This window comes from Exophiala viscosa (genome assembly GCF_022695815.1).
Source record: "Exophiala viscosa unplaced genomic scaffold EDD37scaffold_2, whole genome shotgun sequence".
NCBI lineage: Eukaryota > Fungi > Ascomycota > Eurotiomycetes > Chaetothyriales > Herpotrichiellaceae > Exophiala > Exophiala viscosa.
In genome coordinates, this window is record NW_026944354.1 from 3,001,144 (window position 1) to 3,022,214 (window position 21,071).

The following is a 21,071-nucleotide window of genomic DNA, read 5'->3' on the forward strand; positions in this document are numbered from 1 at the left end:
CGTTAGCACTAGCCCTTGCAGGCAAAAGATTGGTAATATCAGAAAACGGGATAAGGGGCGATTATATGGATGAACGAGGAGTCGAATTGAGAAAGTAGATAAGGTCTGTGGACCAAACTATACTGTGGTGTGTATTCGTATATTTACGGAGTATCAATAGAATCATATATCAGCATAGAGATTAATGAAGATGTGCCGCAAAGTCAAGGGAAGTAAGTAAGGAGGATAACTTTTGATGAGTTCCCGGTCATCGAAGAAGCGGGTCTTTAGGGGCTTCTCACGGCTAGGGGGCCCTAAGCTCTGCGAGCCTGACACGTGAGCAGGCATGGACTTGGTCAGAGGTCGCCAAGAAGGCGCCTTATCGATAAAGAATGTTAACGACTGTTTCGGTCTTTTGCACGAGTTGTCCTCTTCCGCGCATGAGATATATTTCCCTTGTTTTCTACTCCGCAGATTTGACAAGGTCCTCCCTTCACGCTTTCGATAAAACAAGAGCACACACATACACATCCACCGAAGTCCGCCAAACTTGAGCCTCCACACCTCAAAGTCTCCCTCTGTTTTCTCGCTTCAGAAGATCCGCACCCACGATCTCACTAGCCCATGAGCACGACCTAAAAAGAAGCACGAGCACCGTTCTCAAGATGCAGTACCTCTCCCTCCTCGGCCCCATAGCCTACTTAGGCATTCTCATCGGCTCGATGGCGACCTTCTCACACCTCTACCGCCAAAGACAAGTCAACTCCAAACTACGGTTGGCCCCTTACTTCGGCCCTCACACCACCCGCAACATCTACCTATCACTACTCCATCTACAAGACGACCAAAAAGTTCCCGAGAGCGTGCTTCGCGCCGCCTTGTTGGCCAGAGCGAACGAAGACATCCAGCGGATAATGGAGGTGCGCACACGGAAACCGGCACTCGCCCAACTTCTCCAGCGCGGCGTCGTAGGCGACGAGATCTTCCAGCGTTTACAGCGTGCGGAGCAAGAACTTGAGATCGAGTTGAAAGATGTGGTTGCTGAGGCTAACGCGTTGGCGCCGAATTGGGGGTCAAGTATCTTCCAGAGCGCAAGTGAGATGGTGCCAAACAAACTGTTACGGGAAAAACTGGAGGTGATCAAAACGAGGTTGCCGGCGGAGAAGGAGGCTTGGAATGCGCAGAGAGAGAAGTCACGACGAGAATTAGAAGGTGATGGTGATGTGCTGGGACAGCCCTCTTCGGTGGTCGTAGAGCCAGCTGCCACGCCACAAAAGATGATACCGGTCAAGGCTGCAAGTAGTGATGAGGATGGTGTTATTGTCGAGACTCCTGCTACTGAACCTACGACACCCGGTGGAGGCGGCAAGAGCAAGAAGAAAAAGGGAAAGAAATGAGATTGAGAATACCTGGGCACCGTCACCTGTATTAACATGTCTATTTGCTTCCCTGACACAGGGATTTCTTCATGAGCGCGCATAGCGGGTCGGCAGTCAACCAAAAAGCCCGAGTCTGGAGTACTGGCATACCCTTAGGGTGGAGTGAAATATGGCTTCTTAATGTGCTATGAATACAGTATGTTCAAGGCTGATATGTGAACAAGATGGGTCTTGCATAGTGAAGACTATATCTCCTCCCCTACATCTTGTCCCAGTCACGCCTGATAAATATCTCTTGGGAGACAGAAGCCTTCATCTCTTGCGCCACGGCAGATACTTGTTCGGAGATATCACTGACGCCCTTTGACCTCTTCTCGACTACCATGCAAAGAAACGAGGTCAAGACATCGAATCGGAGTTCTTGAGCAGGCTTACTTTCGATGTCTTCGATCTGCTCGGGATCCATATCCCCGTCTGCCAGCTTCCTGTCCATCATCGTCACGATGATCTCGGTAAGAGTCTTGACGGCGCTTTGATAGTGCAGATGCTTCATCTTCCGCATGTTGGATGCACGCCGCTGTTGAGGCCCAACAAAGTCGGACCAGAACGACCGCGCCACCGATACGATAATCAGGCGGATGACTTCTTCGTGAGGCAGCATGCCGAAGGACTCGCGCAGACCATACAGCGCGCAGAGAACGCCGTTGGGGTCGGACAAGAGACAGAAACATCGTATAATCTGTTCATATAGTTCAGGGGAGAAATCAGCTTTGACCAACTCCCTCCTCCTGGGCTCGATTACTCGGAGCCAACCCTGCATCTCAGCAAACAAGCTCCGTGCGTCTGGAAATGCATTCTGATGTGAATTGGGAGGCGTGTAACAAGCTTTTGCTGTATCCCACAGCGCGCAAAACGTCTCAAGATCAGGTGAAATCGTCTCCTTGAGGTTCAAATATCGAGTCCATACCTCTTCTGCCTGGCCAGAGCGAAGTGATGCGTACAGCCAGTGATTCATAATGAATGCATTCGGTTTCATTTGAGCAGGACCCAACATCACATCAGTAACGCGACTGGCGTTCTCCAAATCCGAACGACGAGTGTAGTGTTGCAACAGGATTGAGAATGTCTCAATTGTCGCTGCCGGGGCACCTCGACGAAGAAATGGCGGTATTTGAGCTGCGTCGATTGTGCGTTCTTTTGGGGAAGAAGGGTTGCTAATGGTTGTCTTCGCCTGCCGCTTTTTGACCATTTCAACTCGTTCTCGAATCATTGCCCAAGCAGTGTCCTCTGCAGACTTTCTGGAAGTTGGGGAGCCCTCACGAAGCCAGGCCGCTACCAGCCCATTCAAGTGCCGTGCATCAGGCCTCGTCCCACGCTCATACATGAGCTCAACCACTTGTGCAGCTTCGTCAAGTCTACCTTCGCCAATCAGCCACTTGATCCATGATCCGAAGAAGAATCGATTGTAGAAGTTTCGTGGAAGGAAAGCCAACGAGGCAAGTCCGATCTTGTTGACTATATCCTCGCCGGGTGATGCAGAGTTCGGCAAGCTTTTGGCCATATCTTGGAAGAATGTCCAAGAGTCGAAGGCCGATTTATACTTGAGCAAGTACATGTCCTTGAAAACTGCGGAAGCAAGTTCTGTGCGGCCAGCCTCAAGTAAGGCACCACTGACACGACCGAGCACTCTTAGGCTAGTCTGTTCGTCCTCATTGCGCTCCAGTCTTTTGCGGAGGTCCAAGTAGCAGGACCAGGCTTTGGTCGGAGCAGACTCCCTTTGGCTTTTTGCCCAGGCCGATATGACCATGACCAGAACTTCCGGATCGACCATAGTCGTGTGATCGTAACACTCAAATGCGAGGTTCTGTGCTTTCTGAGGCTTGCCGAGAGCCACATAGATTCGAATACCCGTCGTCCAGAACGTCTCTGCTAACTCGTTGTTGTTTCCTAGTCGAGACTTCTGCGCTTCCCAAGTTTCGGCAGCAGCAGCAATGTCCCCAGTATCCTCGAGAGCATCGATATATTGGACCAATTCTTGATCCTCGAGTTGGACATCCACCCTAATCATATCTTTCCCCAACATTGCAAGATGTTTGGGCCTGTAAAACCTAGTGGTTTGTGTCTTCCATAAGAAATGCCAGACATCTTCCGGAATGATGACAGCAAAGTTGGAGACATGTTGTTGACATCGCAGGTACCATTTCCACAAGGTGAAATAGTCTTTGTCCTTTGCCCCAGACTGACCAGCCTCATGCAGAACCTTATTGAAGCGCTTGACATATATTTTGTCTTTCGAAGGAATACTCAGTGTGACTTTTAGCGGATCTTTCTCCTCCGCCAGTCGCCGTGATGTCTTCTCGTCTCTTGCGACCTCTTCGAGATCTTCGGCAGTGAGCATGTCGTCAATGTCAGGAGCCATGACCCCTTCCTCTTCCAAAGCTTTCAGGAGTTCCTCTCTTTCATCGGGAGGGAAAGATTGGATGAACTCGCTATTGGGTCCAAATGGTCCTTCTTTCATCAGAGCCAGATCCCGATCCAACTCGTCCAGCTGCGCCCTCATCTGTTCGCCCTCCTCCGCCAGGTAGTCATGGACCTTGACTCTCGTGGACGCATCGTTGCCGTACTGTTCATACTCGTTCACCTTGACCGGAGCGACCGAAGGAACTGAAGAGGGGGCCGGAGAACGTGGTAGGCGCGATCGAGCCGGTTGCCTAAGATGGCGGACAGGTTGTAGAGATTGTAGGCAAGTTTGGTGACCCCGAAAGCTCGGAGAGAGCGAAAACTGCTGGTGCCATCTTCTCGAGAGATGGCATATGCCGCGCATGAATAACGCAAACTCGCTTTTACAAACGTAGTTCGGACAATTGAATGAGATGTTGCAAGAGCAATGCGGTTGAAAAAAGTTCCCCAAATGATTTTTGTCTTTGGTCGCCGCTGCCCCATAAGTAAAGATGATGCGGAGAACGCGACTTCAATTAAACACGCCCGCCGGAGCGCGTCGATCAATCTTTCCACCAATACCCGATAAATTGACCGGAGATGGAGGCTGAAGACATTGATGTAGACGACAACACTTTCACAGTAGGTCAATATCTTCGTTCGAGAATCTCGTTGCTGACGGGGACCAGGGGTGTTACATCTTCAAGCCCGCTGCGGCCGAGCAGGACGAGGAGATCGACCATCGGCCAAAGAAAAAGAGAAGGCTAAATACATCTGGTGGTTGTGAAACAGGGATACCAGAGGTCCATGAAGATTCTACGTGGCCCAGTCTGCTCGGAGGGCAAGAGTCTACAGAGGCCAGACAATTAAGACAGCATCTGTTCCGAACAATCTGGGGGCGACAGCAGCACAGGATTGTCGCAATCGCCGACCAGGTGGACCATGGCTTCATCAGCGACATTTTTGAGTACACGAGTAGCGACTCACCATCCCGGTTACATGGCAGAATCAAGACCGGCTTGATCACTTCTCCTCCAGGCACGAACACGCAACGACGTCTCCTCCGGAGCTGGAGGGAGAGAGAATTGCCAGACTCGTCGGCATTGCTCATTGAACTTCAGCCTAGTCACGCTCCCAACCTGCAAACAGCGCTGAAAAATGTCATCAAGTTTGCTCTATGTCAGAAAGAGGGTGTGGACGTCTACACGAACTTTCTTGCTGAAACCAAAGCCATGATCCCAATGAACTTTGACCTTGAACTGCTTCAACGGTACATGGAAAAAAGGGGCATATCCAGAATAATTGTCTCAATTCTCGACATTGAAGCCTTCGACACTGGCATTTTGTCCGAACTCATTTCAACCTTTCACTCCTGGTCCGACCGTATTCCGTTCGTCTTGTTGTTTGGAATATCTACCACGGTTGAACTCTTCGAATCGCGACTCCCTAGGTCTACCATCAGTCTTCTCGACGCCCGGATCTTTCAACCAACTAGCTCCGCGAAACAACATGACCCCCTTTTCGAGGTCTACTCCGCTGCTCAATGTGAGGATCCGCACCTATTTCTCGGCCCTTCTACACTCAATGTGCTCGCGGAGCTGGCACAAGATCAAAGCACGACGGTGGACAGTTTTGCGAGAACCATCAAATATGTGTTCATGTCTCACTTCTTCGCAAACCCCTTGGCTGCTCTGGGCGTATCGTCCGACGAGTTCAAAGTCCCTATGCTTCCATCATTAGCTCAAGCGATCCGCAATACCCCAGGTTTCAAAGTTCATTGCGAATCCCTTGCCAAAGGCACCGCCGAAGAGAGACGACGTGCCCGGGACTTAATCAAGTCAGACGCGGTACTAGAGGAAGAAGTCGTCGAAGTAGTGTGTTCTCAAAAAGAGGACATGGGAGACAATCTGAGAGCGATAAAATTTTTACAACAGCTATACCAACATCTAGCCGGTCCCACGGCTCTACCACCGCTGGAATCTCAGGTCCAATTTCTGGCCTCACTCACCAGATTAACCGAGTCCGAAATCCACGAAACCATGGAATCGTCCCTTGAAGGTATCTCCAGCATCGAGCAACTCAAAGCCCTCATAACCGCCGTGTCAACCACCATGGATAATCACAATAACTCCAAAACATTCCCGGGAGACCCTGACGACTCCGACAACGATATGCCAATGCTCGCTGCATTCCAAAAGTCACTAAACTCCAAGATGTCAGAGCAAGCCCTTCCGCAACTTCTGGAGTATTTTATACCCCTTGTTCGTGAATACCTGACTGGTATAACCACAATTCTTAGTAAGGCATCGCCACCATGGACGACGTTCATGTCCGAAGCCTACACCTACAACCTCAAGCACCCACTCTCAGCCATTGTCAATCCACGCGCCCGCTATTCTCTCGAACGAGCCTTAACAAAACCAGCAGACTATCTAGGCTGCGAATGCTGTGTGGCCACGACGCACCACGGTGTCCTCGACAAATCCTCTCTTCCACCAACGAGTCTGCTTCTCAGCATGCTCAACGAAGCAGGCACGGTGATCAACGTGCGTGACCTGTGGGATGCATTTCGCGACACTGTTGCCCCATCACTTGAGGAGGAACAGGCAAATGGCGCGAAAGACGCTGGCGAGGGCGAAGAGGAGACTATAGAAGAAGCTACGGAACGGAAAGCGCTGGCACTGTTCTATCGCTCGCTCGCCGAGTTGCGACATCTCGGACTTATCAAGCAGAGTAAGAGGAAGCCCGGGGTCGATTGTATCGCGAAGACAGCGTGGATGGGCTTGTAAAGTATAGTATAGTTATAGTATATCAGGGGCTCGCATATCATGATGTCGTCAACAATCATGCGGGCTCAACAATCAAGCAAGCAAGCAAGCAACTATCGATGGTGGACCATGCACCGTGGTCGTGGCTGTCGCTGTAATCGTAGCCGCTGGTATCTCAAAGACCAAAACCAAAGTCCTAGACCAAAACCCAATGACCAAACCCAGAATCCAAAAAAGGCCTGCTCGTAGCCGGCATGATAATAGGTATCATAAAAGCCTTCCCAGCAGACGGCAACGACAAACAAGAAATCCTTCAAGCCACTGAATAGCTGTATGACTCCTGCGCGCATGCTGTCATACTGTCTCCTGCACCGTGACCGCCGAATCCAACTGTGCGCCGCCTCATCGAAAAGTACATATAGTCTGATAAAAATACATCACCCGAACAATTACACCGAACGGTGAAAACATGACACCACATCACTTCATCATCAGCAACATTGCCATCGTTATCGTGTCGTGCATATACCCATCTCTTTATCATCGATCAGTGATCATCCTTGGGAGCTCCCCGGTATTTGCAAAAGTCGCAAAACAGGTGGTCACAAATACAAACCTTGCTGAGCATTACATTGGCAGGAACCGAGCACTGACAACACTCGACGGACTGGGCCAGCTGCTGTGTGCGCTTGCGGGGTTGTTGATGATGTCGCCTTTGCCGTGCCGGGTCGGCATGGGCATGCATAGGGTTCATCTGACCTGGTGCTTGCCGACCTGCCGTGCTCATCTCCATCTGGCCCGTCATGATCTGTTGCTGCTGCAGCAGACTCTGGAATGGGTTACTGAACTGCAACTGTTGGTGATTGTTGAAGCCCACGATGCCCAAGGACGAAGACTGAGACTGCGGGTAGAAGACTTGCTCTCCAAACATTCCGCTTTGCATGGACGAGGACGATTGTGTACCTGCGCTCTCGAGTTCAGGCGACAAGATACAATTGTCGTCTTCCTGGATGGCAATCGCAGAAGAAGGGTTCTGCCCTTGTCCTTCCTTGCTGCGAAGTTCTTTGGTCATCCCGTGGCCGGTCAGCTCAATCCAGTCCTTGATGCTCTTCTTCTCCTTTGTGAAGTGTTCGGCGATGTGGTCAGACCTGAGATTGAACGCCTCGACGCCCTGCTTTTGATGCGGAAGCGGGATGATCTTGTTGCAGAACCCACACCAGAAAGGGCCCTCGTAGTTCCTGGCAATGCGCTGATGTCTGGGGCTGTACGGAGTCTTCTCCACTTGCTTGATGGAGTGCACATTGATCATGTGACGAATGTACTCTCCCTGATCCCAACATACATCGTGACATTTGAAACAACGCCAGCAATCTTGCTGTTGAGGCATAATGGTGCAGCCTCGCTCGTGTCGTTGCCAGTCACTCTTGCTGCCGAATGTCTTGCCGTAGCATCCATCATGCGTACATCCATAGGGCTTTTCGTGTCGCTGCATATGCTTCTTCAATTTACTCGGACGCTTCTTCGTCTTGCGGCAAACTGGGCATACATGGACACCCTCCCTGGTAATTGGGGATGTCTTGCTCACAGCACTTTCAGTGTCGGCTTCGCCAGTAACACGACTCACTGATGAGCTCCCAACGCTGCTCAGCGAACCCATAGTAAGTCTGACGCGACTGAAAATGTCTTCGATTGGCAGTGGTGAGTCAGGCTTTGACTTTTTGTAATCGTCGACGAATTTGTGGATGTCCTCTGCAAGATCACGAAGCCTAGTAAGCTCTGCCTCGTTTGGCTTGCCTTCATTATCCGGAGGTGTTATTTTGCATTGAAAGCTCTGCTGCGGCGAGATAGGAGTGACACTTTCACTCGCCACACCACCCGTCGTATTCATCAGAAAGTCGTCTTGTTGTCCCCTCAGCTCGTTCAGCATCGAAGGTTGTGGTTCCAGTGGAGAAGGAACATCTGTCATCCTATTTACATCAAAGGAGGGGTTGGCCACTGTATGGGGACCTTTGGTCCTAAAGATCTGCTGATTCTCGACAGTATACTTGACAGGATAATCAGGCCTCATGTTCGGCAAATATGGCTCTAGATTGGTCCAAGAAGAATCAGGTATGGAAACGTGTCCCACATGATAAAGCGTGTTGCTCTGGAACGGTCCAGCGTCGGGATACTGCAGTTGGTAGGCTTGTGATGATTTTGTCCTTTGCATGGGGGTTGAGAATTGGCCCACGTTGCTGGTGTCGAGAGGAGGAAGTGGAAACTGTGCTTGTGGACGAGAGCCAGTTGCCGAGGTCGAAACACGGCGCCGGTGTTGTCCCCGAGTTGTATGTCGAGGGGTTGGTGTAACAGCAAAGCCTGGGTCGAAAGGCTGGGAATTCAAGTTAAACTCGTGCTGCAGTGCATTGCCCATCGGGAACATGAAGTTGTCTGCTGGATATGCTGGAAACTGCTGTGTAACAGACACATTGGAACTGTCAATGTCCATCTCATCAGGAGCCGTGTTTGACTGTGTGTCATCCTGTGGCTCATTGTGCGCCTGATGTCCATGCTGCGCGAACCAGTCGTTAGATCTGTTCGAAGGTCAGTATAATGCTTGAGATACAATTGAGAATAACCTACATTCTTAACAACACCTCCACATCCTCACCTGGATGCATTTTAATGAGATGTTGCTTGAAATTGTCCTGCCGGGGCCATTGCTTGTCTGCTTTTGTACAACCTTCCGAAAAGCACTTGAAGTACTTGCTACCACGCCGCCTATTGATTTGGTGAACGGTCTTCAGGTGTCTGTCAAGATCGTTGGATGTAGCAAAGCCTTTGCCTTTACGAGAGCATCCACTAAGCGGACAAACATGTCGTCGCTCATGGCGGGCGTTGTGTTTCCTGGTACGGTCAGTGGCAGAGAACACGATTACTTAGATGGAGAACATACTTGAAATCGGAATTTGTCTTTGCGTGCCAGTCGCATTCGGGGCAGTATAAGGCCATGTTCTCCTGGGCCGGCTGGATATCTTGCGGAGTCAGAGTATATGGAGGCGGAGGTAGATTGTTGTGGTTGTAGTCAGCCTGAGTAATGATGGTCGCTGAGGCAGAGGAGACATATCCGGCTCCTTGCGGTATATTGAATTGAGGTACTTGGGTATAATTCTGTTCCCGAGGATCCATCTGTTCTCCGAAAAGACCTGTCACAGACTCGAACCCATGATGTGACTTGCGCGATCCAGTGAAGTAGCCAGAATCTCCGTTCGACACCTCTCCACTGGCGGACGAATGTCGCGGTCGATGGGTAGGTGTATTCAGACGTTGTGGATGTTCAAGTAGATGAGTAGTGGTGTTGTCCGGCAAGGGAGAACTCCGTCGTCTGAAAACGTCTAATTGTGTCCACGGTCCTTGATCCCCAGGCTGGCTCTGTAGCTGAAGAGAACTAGAATTGTGACTGGAATCACCAACAGCTTGAAGAGGAGTATGCTGGGAACTCGGAGACAGGGGCGAGTTCAAGTCAGAGTCAGGAGCAAGATACTGGAAGTTGCCTTGGGAATCGTCACTCGAAAGAAAAGGCATGAAAGGATCAGAATATTCCGAGGAGTGGTAGCCAGCAGGCGATGGATATATCGTGGACGTGTCATCACTGGCAGAGTTCATTCCGGGTAATTGGGACTGGACCCCGATCAAATCTGTGTCCGCGGCAGAGGCTGTGTCGAGCAGAGTTGCTCCGCCAGCATGGTGAAGTAGAATAAAGGGCTGGAATGGGGGTCAGACGATGGCTGATATGAAATTCCTCACAGGGCGGTGTGACACTTACATCAGAGTCGACTCGAACCCGTCCAGAGCCTTGTTGGTACCCAAGCCTGGAACCTGAAGCCATGTTGACGGCTCCCGCAGGTGGGACTATGGCTAGCTATCTTCGATCAGCAACGTATTGGAATCAAAATATTAAGCGAAGTATGATGAGAATGAATGAGGCGAACGACACCATTGACAGGAGAACATGACTCACCGTTGATCGATCTCAATCCAACTGCCAAAGATGATGATGCTGGAACAAGCAGAGGTGGGCTGATATCCAACCGGGACAAACTCGTGCAGTATGTTTTCGATGGAGAGTCCTCGAGGCTGCTCAGCCCTCTATCGATCAGACTGAAATCCGCCTATGGCTTGCTGCCGTCACCCAGGTTGAGTTCAGCCAATGGCTATAACCTGGAAAGGATATTAGCCCAACTTAGTTTCTGCCGGGCGAGAGTGAGGCGTGACCGAGGCTGAATGTAAGGACTCCTGAGGAAAAGGGCAAACGAGAACAAGGGGCTGGGGCAGCCGTGTGAGGAGAGAAATATCGTAAGAAGCGAGGTTGAGTGGGAGTTGTGGTGGTGATACTTGGGGCTGTGTAGGATCGAGAGAGGACATACGGTGCTTTTTGAGCCTGACCAGGCCAGCCCCAAGCCCGGGCTATCGGGACTCAGCGGACGGGATCTTGGAAGATGAAGGTCATGGTTTCCTCTCAAAGAAACACGAGTTCAGTAGATATCGATTGGAACAGGTAGTGGACGGGAAAAGTGATGAATTCCGGGACTCGGCGTGGTGGTGAATTGGACGAGTGCAGTTGTGGGATGTTGGATGTGGTTGTGACCGGTGAGCAGGCAGACTCAAGGAATTCACAAATGTTCACAGAAACGACAACCGCGGGCCACATGCAGAAATGACGGAATTAACCCAGTCAAGATTACCGTGTTGAGCTTGGTACCGAGTCCTCACTGGTCGTGTACCGGTACACTAAAGACACTAACGGTGGTATTGTTTGGTAACCCTTGGTATTACTACAGTAATGATCTTATGGCCAGACAAAACGTCCAAACCATTTGGTGGCAGGACCAAATATCCCAGCAGTGCCTGGCTAGTGAGGCATGGCTGGTTCGCGAACCCCCAAGTCTGCCTTACTCTAGTCCACATCCGGGCAAGATGCGTGCCTGTACCGTAAGGTATGTTTCCAACGAAACTACCTTACCACCTGCAATGTTACGAACAGTCTAACAAAACTCCCAAGTCTCGCATCTTTACAAGTCGCGCCCTCCTACATTCATTACTCAGCGACAATTCGCACAGGTATGGTCATGGGACGAGGACTCCGAAGTCAAGCATCCGCCAGTATGCCTAACCCCTCGAATCACGATTTGGCCGACGACGTGGCTTCATGCAAAGAACTTCTTTCTTTCAACTGCGTTACTTTCAAGGTTGAGTATCTTATCCAAAGCACCTTGCGGTGCCAAAACTCGCGACATGTCCACTTCGGAAACATCGATCATGACCTCCCAACTGCCGTGTTATAGACCATCCACCCTAATATAGAAACCACACACCAAAACTCCTGGGTATCTAGACTAACAATATGGATCCTGAAAGAATGATCAACTGACCTTCCTCGTAAAAACTTTCGTCAAAATGTCATGTCGTCGGCGGGCCGATACCGACCTGCTCCATCAGTTCACATCAGGTTCCGGGCTCTCTTGCCCGAGCATGGTTCGCCTCACTTCAGCAAGCCCGGATACTTTTGGGAACACTTTCGCTCAAGAGGGGAAATGCATGTTCGACCCGTCGCCTCCAGTCCCTGGGCCGCTATAACCATATTGTGGGTTCATCGTATGCATTCCAAGGCCTGTGGGATGGTTCATTCCAAGTGGCGAATGGTTCGACGAACGATTTCCGGTCACTGATGCAGCGTACTGAGGCATGTACCCTTGCATGGTAGGCGTATTGGTGTACATTGACTGCATTGTGGGTTGCGAGTAGTTTGCGCTCGGCGGCACAAAGCTGGTATTGCCATAGCCCGGTGCAATTTGCTGCGCATGGGACATCATCATCGGCGTGTGGGGTGACAGGTTGTGTTCGTGTTGCTGCTGCATATTCGTGGACTGCACATACTCATTGGGACTCATGAAAGTCCCGGTGGAGAACCCGCCTGCAACACCATATGTACTAGGTCCCGTTTGACCCTGCATTGTAGATGCCATGGTATGGGGAGGGTAGTAGCTTTGCTCAAGCTGGAAGCCACCATTCTGCATACGTCCATGCATGGAGGCTGGTGATTGTCCTGCCGATGACGTCTGGTAAGCCGAGGTTGCGCTGACTGGATACGGAGACAAATTGCTCATATCCAGAGCGTTGACGGTGCCAGGGAGTGTAGTAAAAGATGATGCTACAGCTTGAGGCTGTTCAACGGGGCTGATGATCGTGTCCGGCGTGACTTGACGCATGTCAACAAGGTCAAGAACAGGCATTGCGATCTGCTCCATGTGCTTGCCCATGTGCACAGACAGCTTTTTGAAACTCGAGCAGACATTACCACAGAATCGACAAGGTTCGTCTCGAGGCTTCTTTGTCGTCTCGTGTCGGCACGACTCGATCATCCGCACCACCGCGTTATCCTCATCCCATGCCGAAGTATCGGCGGGCTTGATCTTGCTGCTGCTAGAACCCCGATTCTTGATCTTCGGCTCTGTCATTTTATGTTCCCTCACAAGATGCTGCACAAAATTGTCCTTGCGATAACATATGTGAGCGCAGTCATTGGAGCTGCAGGTCCACCACTCGAGATGGCGATGGCGTTCATTTTCATGCCGCACCCAGTCGGCTTTTCGTTTAAACGACTTCGCCTCTGAACAATTGGGGAAGGTGCAAGAAAAGGGCTGGATATCCTCATGTACATGTTTAGTCCAGTCAGATGGTTTCTGAAATTTCTTGACTTTGAAGCAGAGCGGGCACTCAAACTCCGCCGGTAACCTTTTGACAGGCGGCAGAGGTATACCAGGAGGGAATAGGGCAGGAGTCACGACCCCTTCGGTAAAGCCACTCTCATCGATCTCATTGTCGATGGTGTTGCTAACCTGGAACTGGGTCCGGGTGGTTTCCGGATCCCTACTGCTCGCTCTAGGTGCCAACAAAGTCGCCTCTCCGCCGAGCTCAAAACAGTGCTTTCCTGAAGCGCACATCTTCCGAGTCTGCACAGCCTGTGTATGCTTGATCTTAGTTTCGACCAATTTCTTGTACCGTCGGACTTGTTCCTGACCAATGCGGTCAAGGAGGAAGGGTTCAAGCCTCGGATTGAGCTTGCCGGCATGGTCTTTGAAACCTTCGACCGTGGGTGTAATCTCCTCCGCGCGAATATTCAAATCCATGCGGATGGCAACCTCGTCCGCAAGCTCATCCTCGTCGTCGTCAGCTTGAGCGTCGTCGTTGTCAATGACAGGGGCAGCGAAGCTAGACTCACGGTCTTGCACAGGAGATGCAAGTTTTAGCATGGGTGGGCCACCATGAGATCCCCACAGCTCTTTCAGTCCTGGCGTCGAGGACTTTCCAGATTTGGAAACGTCGCTCTTGCTCCGGTGCTTCTTTGTGGTCTGCAAAGAGCTTGAAGCAGTGGTCAATCCTGGCTCTTTCTTCACAGAATTGCCTCGGCCAACCGCCGCCAATTGACCGGTCATCGCTATCAGAGCCATGCCAGTGTCCAAAGGCGGTGATCGAGAAGTCCCGAAGCTCGGTATTCGGTGGGCTGGTTTGATGGTTCCAATAGAGCCTCGAGATGAGTGGGTTTGCATTGCAGATTCATTGTCCGCTGAAGGTTCTGGCTTGATGTTGCTACTGCTCCGACGCGGCAATAGACCGCGCGCCTTGTTCAAGAAGCTATGTCCACGTTCGCGTCCTCGTTGAGTGAGAGAGAGGTGACGGACCTGGCTGCCGTCCACGATGGATCTGATCTCGCTTTCGCTGAGTCGCCGCCGTGTGCCCCACGTGGCTGCCCTCGACGCGGTCTCCCACTTAGCCGCTTCTTGATTGAATTTGTATGCGGCCGCACTAGAAGAGTTCGGTTGACTTTGTTCGTCACTGGCAGGGCCTTGGACAGGATCTTGCCATGGGCCACGCTTGTAAAATTGATGAGGGAGGGGTTCCTGTTCCTCGGGCGAAGCTACCGGATCCAAAGCCGGAAAAGCACTGCTGTCGGAAGACTCCCGACCTTGAAGTGCCCTAGGTGACAGTAATGGTGAGCCGGCGGTGTGGTAGTCTCCGACGGTCTGTTCAGTATGCTCCTCCTTCTGAGAAGATGTTATAGACTCATCATCAAAGTATTCATCGTCAATATCTACCTCAACCAACAACCCAGGTCCCGGTATGGTCAAGTCAGAGCCAACAGTGCTCAAGTGACCGAGCTGGCCGCCTATTGTGCGAAAGCGACTCCTGCTGTTTTGCCGTATCAGAAGGGGATGTGCGTCTGTAGATTCAGTTTCAGCATCGCTAGATGCTAGCCATGTCTGGACCTCAGCATTTTTCTCGTCTATGTGACGCTGTTCCTCACGCTCCTTGATCGAAGTGACCGTGTCATCGCCTCTTTGCTGGGGCTCCAAACCAGCCCGTCGCGAATCACCGGAAAGAGAACGCCTCGAGTGAGGGGAGATGTTCGCATCTCTGTATAAAGCGTTTGCTGCTACCACAACACCCGCCTCGTCGTCGTCAAATTCTTCGCTATCGCGGCTTCGCTTGGTGAAAGCATGAACTTCGACTGCTCTTCCTGGTCGTGTTGGCTCTGTTGCATCGTAGCTCGACACCATCAGGACGGGACTTCGCGCCCGCATCGTGGACGTCGTGACATGCCCAGCACCTACTGCCTGGTCTGTGGAGAGGCGTCGGTGGGTATTCGTCTCAACTCTGAGCGTGCGACAGCTTTCTCTCCGATCAGGATTGGAGCAGATAGCAAGGTGATGCATCTCTGAATGTTGAGCTTGACCGACAGTCTCCCCATTCGCAAAGTGCTGCACTGATGGCTCCTTGACCACTGTGGATGAGGTGTCGAACAGCTCTTCTTCATAAGCGAACTTGTTAAGGGGATCCTGGCCTCTCCCAAAGAAATCGTCAATGTCTGAGCTCTCTGCGATACCGTGAGATGATTCACAAGTGTTGGAAGAGGAAGTGTCTAGTATGTGTGGTTGTGGGTCCTGAACCAAGAACTGTTGTTCCCAGATCAGCTCTTGTGGCGTTGTATGCTCACTGATGTGATTGACGGAGGAAGCTTCATTTGTCAGGAAGTCGTCGAAGGAAGATTCATGGTGTGATGCATTCTCTTCAAAGTTGCTGAAGTCTGCCGACGGCTGAACCGTTCGAGGGCTGTCAGCGGTCGGCAAGTTCAACAGTTGACCTCCCCAGTAGTTTTGACTATGATTGACTTCCAGAGTGGTGGCCGACGAAGGATTGGAAGTCAAGCTCGCATTGCGATGGTGACTCTGAGGCTTCGACGGAAGGTTTCCATTTCCATGGTGAGCTGGATTTGGCCGACCTCGGGACACGTCTGGGGCTGTTGAAGAGGGAGAATGCGGGCCGTGATTATGAACGTTGAAAGGAAGAGATGCGGAGGTCGACATCTTCAGGGTGATAGAGTCGTAGCAGACGGAGGGACGATTCCGTCCTCCTAGACCTGTACTCGAGGTACCAACAATTTGAAAGGGGTCAAGCTATCGTTGTGTAGGCGCATGGCAAGGGACTTTTGCGTCCGTCACGAAAGCATGAGATCAGAAAAGTAGACAAGCAGGTCGCTAAACACCAAAGTTCCCACAGCAGAACACAATGGCCTTGTATGATTGTTTCAATAGTCTTTAACCCGGCGAAGATGGGCCGGAGCAGGTTGCGCCCAGATGTCAACGTGGTGGGGTTTCGTTCGAAGGATACGCCACGAGACGACCCGTTATATGAATGGTACTGAGTCAAATGTATGGTTGACGCTAAACAGAAGGAGGAAGAAGTCGAGAAGAACTCGGAGAAGTTGTGGCGCCGCCCAGGAGAGTTCGCAGTCTGTCAAAGACGGAGACTGGCAGGTAGGGCCTGGTCGTGAAGTCACAAACCGGCTGCAGAGAGGCTGTACTCGCACGAGGATCAAGGGAGGGCGGAAAAAGAACTAGCGTGGTCGCAGGGCAGATCGGCTGTGGATTCGAGGAGGTGCAGAATCTGGCATCGAGGAGGGAGGGTTGTTTCTAGTGGTAGAGTACTGTGTATGCGCTGGAAGTCGGAGAGACAGCCTGATCGAGCCCAAACCAATGGAATACAGTTGACGATCTGATGTGGATGGCGCAAGGTCGGCACAGATTGAAGAGAACGGCGACTTCGAAGGTCGGGATGGAGGTTGGAGCAATGTTGAAGGGAGTATACCTTTGGTATTGGAACATTTTCTTGCCGGCGCAGCGCATGAGGAGTAGAAACATGGCAAGTGAGTTTGGCAGCTGGAGTTTCTGTCTGCGGTCACCAAAAACTAAAGTTACACAGCCGCGCGCCGTAACTCGGTTAAAGATGGCTCCTCAGTGGATGATGTTCAGGGCCAGCTCTCCACTTCCGAGAGACAGCGGCAGGGATCTCCCGGCATGAAGCTTCACAAGCCACAGGCTGGCACAGGCGGTATTGGTCCCCGCAGACGTCGTTGGACGGTTGCAGCCCCGGAGGTGCTTTTGGCAGAAGTTAACTTAAGTTAGTGGTTGTGCAGAAAAACATTGCTGGTGAGAGGAGAGGAACCAACCCACTCCACATGACTCACAGTAGCTCTAACCGGTGAACCTCGACCAGATATGATCAACGTGATGTCGACTTGAGAATGGCAAGTCTTGTGGTATCACCAGATTATGATCACTCGGGAAAGGATTTACATAGGCATGCACATGGAAAACCACCTGCATCGCGCTTGCACTTGTGTGAAGTAAGAGAGCTTGCGGCCAGGAACATTTACCACAGACACTGCTGCACAGCCCCGGAAATCAGCCTTACGAATGGGCGAATGGGGAAACCAACACAGCCAAAAATACTCCGTCTAGATACTTTGGGGACCCATTTGACCTGCATTCGGGCCCCCATAGACTTACCTACCCTTGAGTCCATGACGTTCTTGTTAGCCGGGGCGGAATCGTGGCAGACTCATAAGGAATCACCATGCCATACTAGGTACATACCTAGGTAATTGTACATACTAGCAGCAGACAATGTCACTCTTCTACTTAGTTAGAGTCTCTTGTCTCAATACACGTGCATTCAAACCGCATGGCTCATAACATCTCTTATTGCCGTGTCAAATCCATTAATTGCTTCAACCCTAGTGTTTTCCCTTGGAGGTAAACGTAGCATGTTTCCTGGCTGTCATTGTCTTGCCCACCGTCTTCATCTGTCCGTATGCTCATCATCAGATCTTCCCTCACAATGTGTGGCCGTAGCCAAAGCACGACATCGGAGTCGTTCGTAGCCAGCTTCCTGTCCTGCCCCCTTTTTGCGTCCTCTTTGGTCTCTAAGCTGGAGTAAATCGGATCCAACACGAGTCGAGCCTGTCGCCATATATGCACCGCCGATTTGACTATTACGCGAACATCTTGGAACAGCTGTGAATGTAGTTCGGGTGCACACAATCGCTGCAATTTGTGCATAATCTCCCAGCTTGCTAACGTCGCAGTGGCAATGGCGGCCTTGCGGCCATAGTCGCTCGCATAGATAGCCTGCATCGTGATAGCACGCCAGATCGCTTCTCGGCGCACGCTCTTCCTCGTGATCAGCTTCGAGACTTTCGGTAGGCATGTGCTTGATGCAGTATCAGTAAGGTCGTCGCCTGCCGAGCCGAACATGAAAGGTAGAAAGATGACTTCGTGAAGTACTTTCCATACCTGGCTCTCGGCAAAGAGGGACTGTAGACTTCTAACCGCTTCGGTGTCGTCCGTAAAATCTGGTAGACCCACATCTGTACACTGCTCTTGGAACGTAGTGGTGCACACCAAAGAAGTACTGCAATACTCCTTCGAGAGTCTTACCACCAATAGCGCTAGCTGATCAAAAGCCTTTATACTGGGACCAAATGTCAGCACCACAACGTCTGGGTTGGCCGGATGAGGAAAGGAGATCACAAACCCACCACGAATACACCAGAGCCCACTCACAAAAACTGATCTGTATCGCCTTTACTCCTAGAGCCAACTTGTCCCAGGCTCTGCAATATTCGGTCCATTCTTTCAGCTTCTCGCGCCCATTCAGCTTGCTTGCTTCTCAGACTCAGCATTGAACTCGCAAGTGCAAGGTGGTGGCTCGTGGCGGTCTCGTGGCGGTTCTTGAGATCGTCGTGGGCTTTCCTTTCAACTGCAAGCTCGGACTCTAATTTTCGATGGCCTTCATATCTTCCATCGAGCTCGTCCTGTAACTTGCGCAGTGAGTTCTGTGAGTCATTAAGCTCAATTCGTAAGTCTTTCTCGCGCAGCTCAAGAGACTCGACAAGCTTCAAGCGCTCCTCATCCGCCGTTTTCCTCAGTTGGTCAATATCCTTCTGATGCGAAGCACGGAGAGCTTCTGACTTGGCTTTATTCCTAGCAATGATACCTGCAAGCTTCTCAGACAGTGATGACATTTCTTTCTTGTGCTCGTCGGCCCTCTCATCCCAAGCCCTAGTCGTGGCCTGTAGCTGGCTCTTGTGCAAATCAAGAGTGTCTGCCAACTCTTTGTCTTTGCGTGCTAGTAATTCTTCCTGCTGCGAAATGGTCAATCGAGCGAGCTCCAGATCCCTTTTCTGTTGCGTATGCTTGGTGATCATGCCAGCTAAGTCGAGTTGAGTCTTTGAAAGACTGGACTTCTGGTCATTCAGTAGCCTTGCACGGTTTTCCTCCTTGTCTGCGAGCGTTTTTTCATGCTCTATCTTTAGCTTTGTGATAGCCTGGCCATGCTCTGCCTTACTGATATCGGCGTCTTTCTTGATGCTTTCCAACTTACCTTCCATGATACGCGTTTGGCTCAGAAGTTCCTCGTTGTGCGCTTTGACCTGCTCCATTTGCTGCTGCAATGACTGTTGTTTTGCCTGCAGATCTGCCAATTGCTCTTTGGTACCACTTGCTTCGCGTGATATACGCTCCAATCCCGAAATCTTCTCAGCTTGTTCTCTGACGTTGCTTTTGAGTCTAAGATTTTCGCTGGCTTGTTCACCTATAATTCTTTCGTATTCTTCCTTTGTAACGCTCAACTCTATCTTGATTCTATTCATCGCTTCTTCATGTTGTGTCTCGTTTTGCTTTACCAGATGGTCCTTTTGACTCAGAAGACCTTGGGTTTCTTGGTAGTAGTGAAGGAGGCGGTTGATGTCGGGAAGCACATTGGATACTTTCTCTAACAACTTTGTCCGCTCGTCTTTGGCGCTTCCCGAGCCAGGGCTGAAGACTGTCTCCGGTAGGCTGAACGGAGCCATGGGGAATGGGAAAGGAGCAGGATAGAACGGATGTTGACTTGGAGAGTTGTTGATGTGAGGGTGTGGATATGGATACCTGGAGGGGTATGGTGCAGGTTGGGAAGCCGGCCGGCCCACGTGCTGATAAAACATAGGGGATTGCGGCGGCGAGGCCAACGGGGAACCAGTGTTGGGATGTCCTTGACAGTGTTCATTGCCTTCAGTCTCACGAATAGGATCACCTCTGATAGGTATCGGAACTTCTACTTCACTACCTCCTGGTAGAGAGTGAACAAGCGTAGGTTGAATAAAGGTCACTGGAGCTTGCGGAGACGGTGCGACCAGTGTATCCTGATGAGTTGCCTCTGAAGGCCCAACGATTGGTGTCGGGGTAGGTTGGAATGGCGAAGAGGAGTCCACCGCAGCATGTGATAGGACAGGTGCGACATCTGTCGGCGCAGACTCGGTGATTGCAGACGAGTGTCCTACGTCCGGACCTTCTGCAATGGAAGGCACTGTTTTCTCAAGGGACAGAGGTTTTGCGACCAGGGTCTCGTCGGCTTCTTCGATGACAGTCGGTTGCATTGATGACGGCGACCGCACAGAGAGCGGCGCCGATATTGACTGGCCGCTACTCCCTCCTGCCGCAATTTGCAAATCTTCAGTTGCCCTATTGGGCCCTTGACCCTCGGGCTCTGCGATGATGACCGGCTTTTCCTTGCTTAGTCCATCCTTTCTTGATTTTTGAGCATCGTCAAGATTTGGTTCCATGGCCCTGGCTGATCGCACCGAACTTGTTGAGTGCCTGGGAGAGGTCATGACGGACTCTAGTCGGCCAAGGTCGTGAGTTTTTGATCGACGAACGTACACAATAGGCGAGCTAGGTCGACTATTCCTCGGCACAAAGACTTCGTCGAGGGCTCTTGACAACGTTTTGGAGAGTCGCAAAGATGCAGAGCTGGATGCCCTGCTACTACTCTGCTTTTCGGAACTTTCGCTGTAGCTCCCAGCGCGGCCTCTCGGTTTGGCGTTCGTTTGATATGACGTGGTCGACATGATTGTTGGCTATTTAGGTAGTGAGCAGATTGGTGGACAGTAAGAGAAGTTCACTGTGGAAAGCAATCGTGCGACAGAAGGACGCTTTTCAGTCTCATTAAGTTATTGTATATATCAGCTTGATAGTTGAGCATGCATACGGACTGAGCCCAGGAACAGAGATCGCAACAGTTCAAGTATGCAAAATTGGCAAAACATCAGAGCCTTGGGACAGGTTTTAAGGCCGAAGCAAGTAAGATCAGC

At 51.2% G+C, this 21,071-nt stretch overlaps 6 protein-coding genes across 6 annotated transcripts; 2 read left to right on the forward strand and 4 right to left on the reverse strand.

Moving 5' to 3' along the window:
* Window positions 1–407: 407 nt before the first annotated feature.
* EDD37DRAFT_273152 (Pre protein translocase subunit Sec66-domain-containing protein) lies at window positions 408–1,497 on the forward strand. The gene has a single exon (XM_062810967.1). The coding sequence runs from the start codon at window positions 645–647 to the stop codon at window positions 1,374–1,376; it is 732 nt and encodes a 243-aa protein (XP_062673591.1). The 5' UTR covers window positions 408–644; the 3' UTR covers window positions 1,377–1,497.
* On the reverse strand, window positions 1,497–4,427 carry EDD37DRAFT_273130 (uncharacterized protein). Its single transcript, XM_062810965.1, has one exon. The coding sequence runs from the start codon at window positions 4,180–4,182 to the stop codon at window positions 1,618–1,620; it is 2,565 nt and encodes an 854-aa protein (XP_062673592.1). The 5' UTR covers window positions 4,183–4,427; the 3' UTR covers window positions 1,497–1,617.
* EDD37DRAFT_273137 (origin recognition complex subunit 3) lies at window positions 4,291–6,632 on the forward strand. The gene is made up of 2 exons (XM_062810966.1): window positions 4,291–4,439; window positions 4,487–6,632. Exons 1-2 carry the CDS (start codon window positions 4,398–4,400, stop codon window positions 6,584–6,586), a joined length of 2,142 nt encoding a protein of 713 aa, XP_062673593.1. The 5' UTR covers window positions 4,291–4,397; the 3' UTR covers window positions 6,587–6,632.
* Window positions 6,633–7,112: 480 nt separating this feature from the next.
* Window positions 7,113–10,430, reverse strand: EDD37DRAFT_606498 (uncharacterized protein; the record flags this gene model as incomplete). Its single annotated transcript, XM_062814894.1, has 4 exons — window positions 7,113–9,135; window positions 9,185–9,448; window positions 9,498–10,306; window positions 10,368–10,430. 4 exons carry the CDS (start codon window positions 10,428–10,430, stop codon window positions 7,113–7,115), a joined length of 3,159 nt encoding a protein of 1,052 aa, XP_062673594.1.
* Window positions 10,431–11,646: 1,216 nt separating this feature from the next.
* EDD37DRAFT_273248 (uncharacterized protein) lies at window positions 11,647–16,311 on the reverse strand. The gene has a single exon (XM_062810968.1). The coding sequence runs from the start codon at window positions 15,964–15,966 to the stop codon at window positions 12,124–12,126; it is 3,843 nt and encodes a 1,280-aa protein (XP_062673595.1). The 5' UTR covers window positions 15,967–16,311; the 3' UTR covers window positions 11,647–12,123.
* Window positions 16,312–17,640: 1,329 nt separating this feature from the next.
* EDD37DRAFT_647369 (uncharacterized protein) lies at window positions 17,641–20,828 on the reverse strand (the record flags this gene model as incomplete). Its single annotated transcript, XM_062817858.1, has 2 exons — window positions 17,641–18,412; window positions 18,505–20,828. 2 exons carry the CDS (start codon window positions 20,826–20,828, stop codon window positions 17,641–17,643), a joined length of 3,096 nt encoding a protein of 1,031 aa, XP_062673596.1.
* Between the last annotated feature and the right edge of the window lie 243 nt (window positions 20,829–21,071).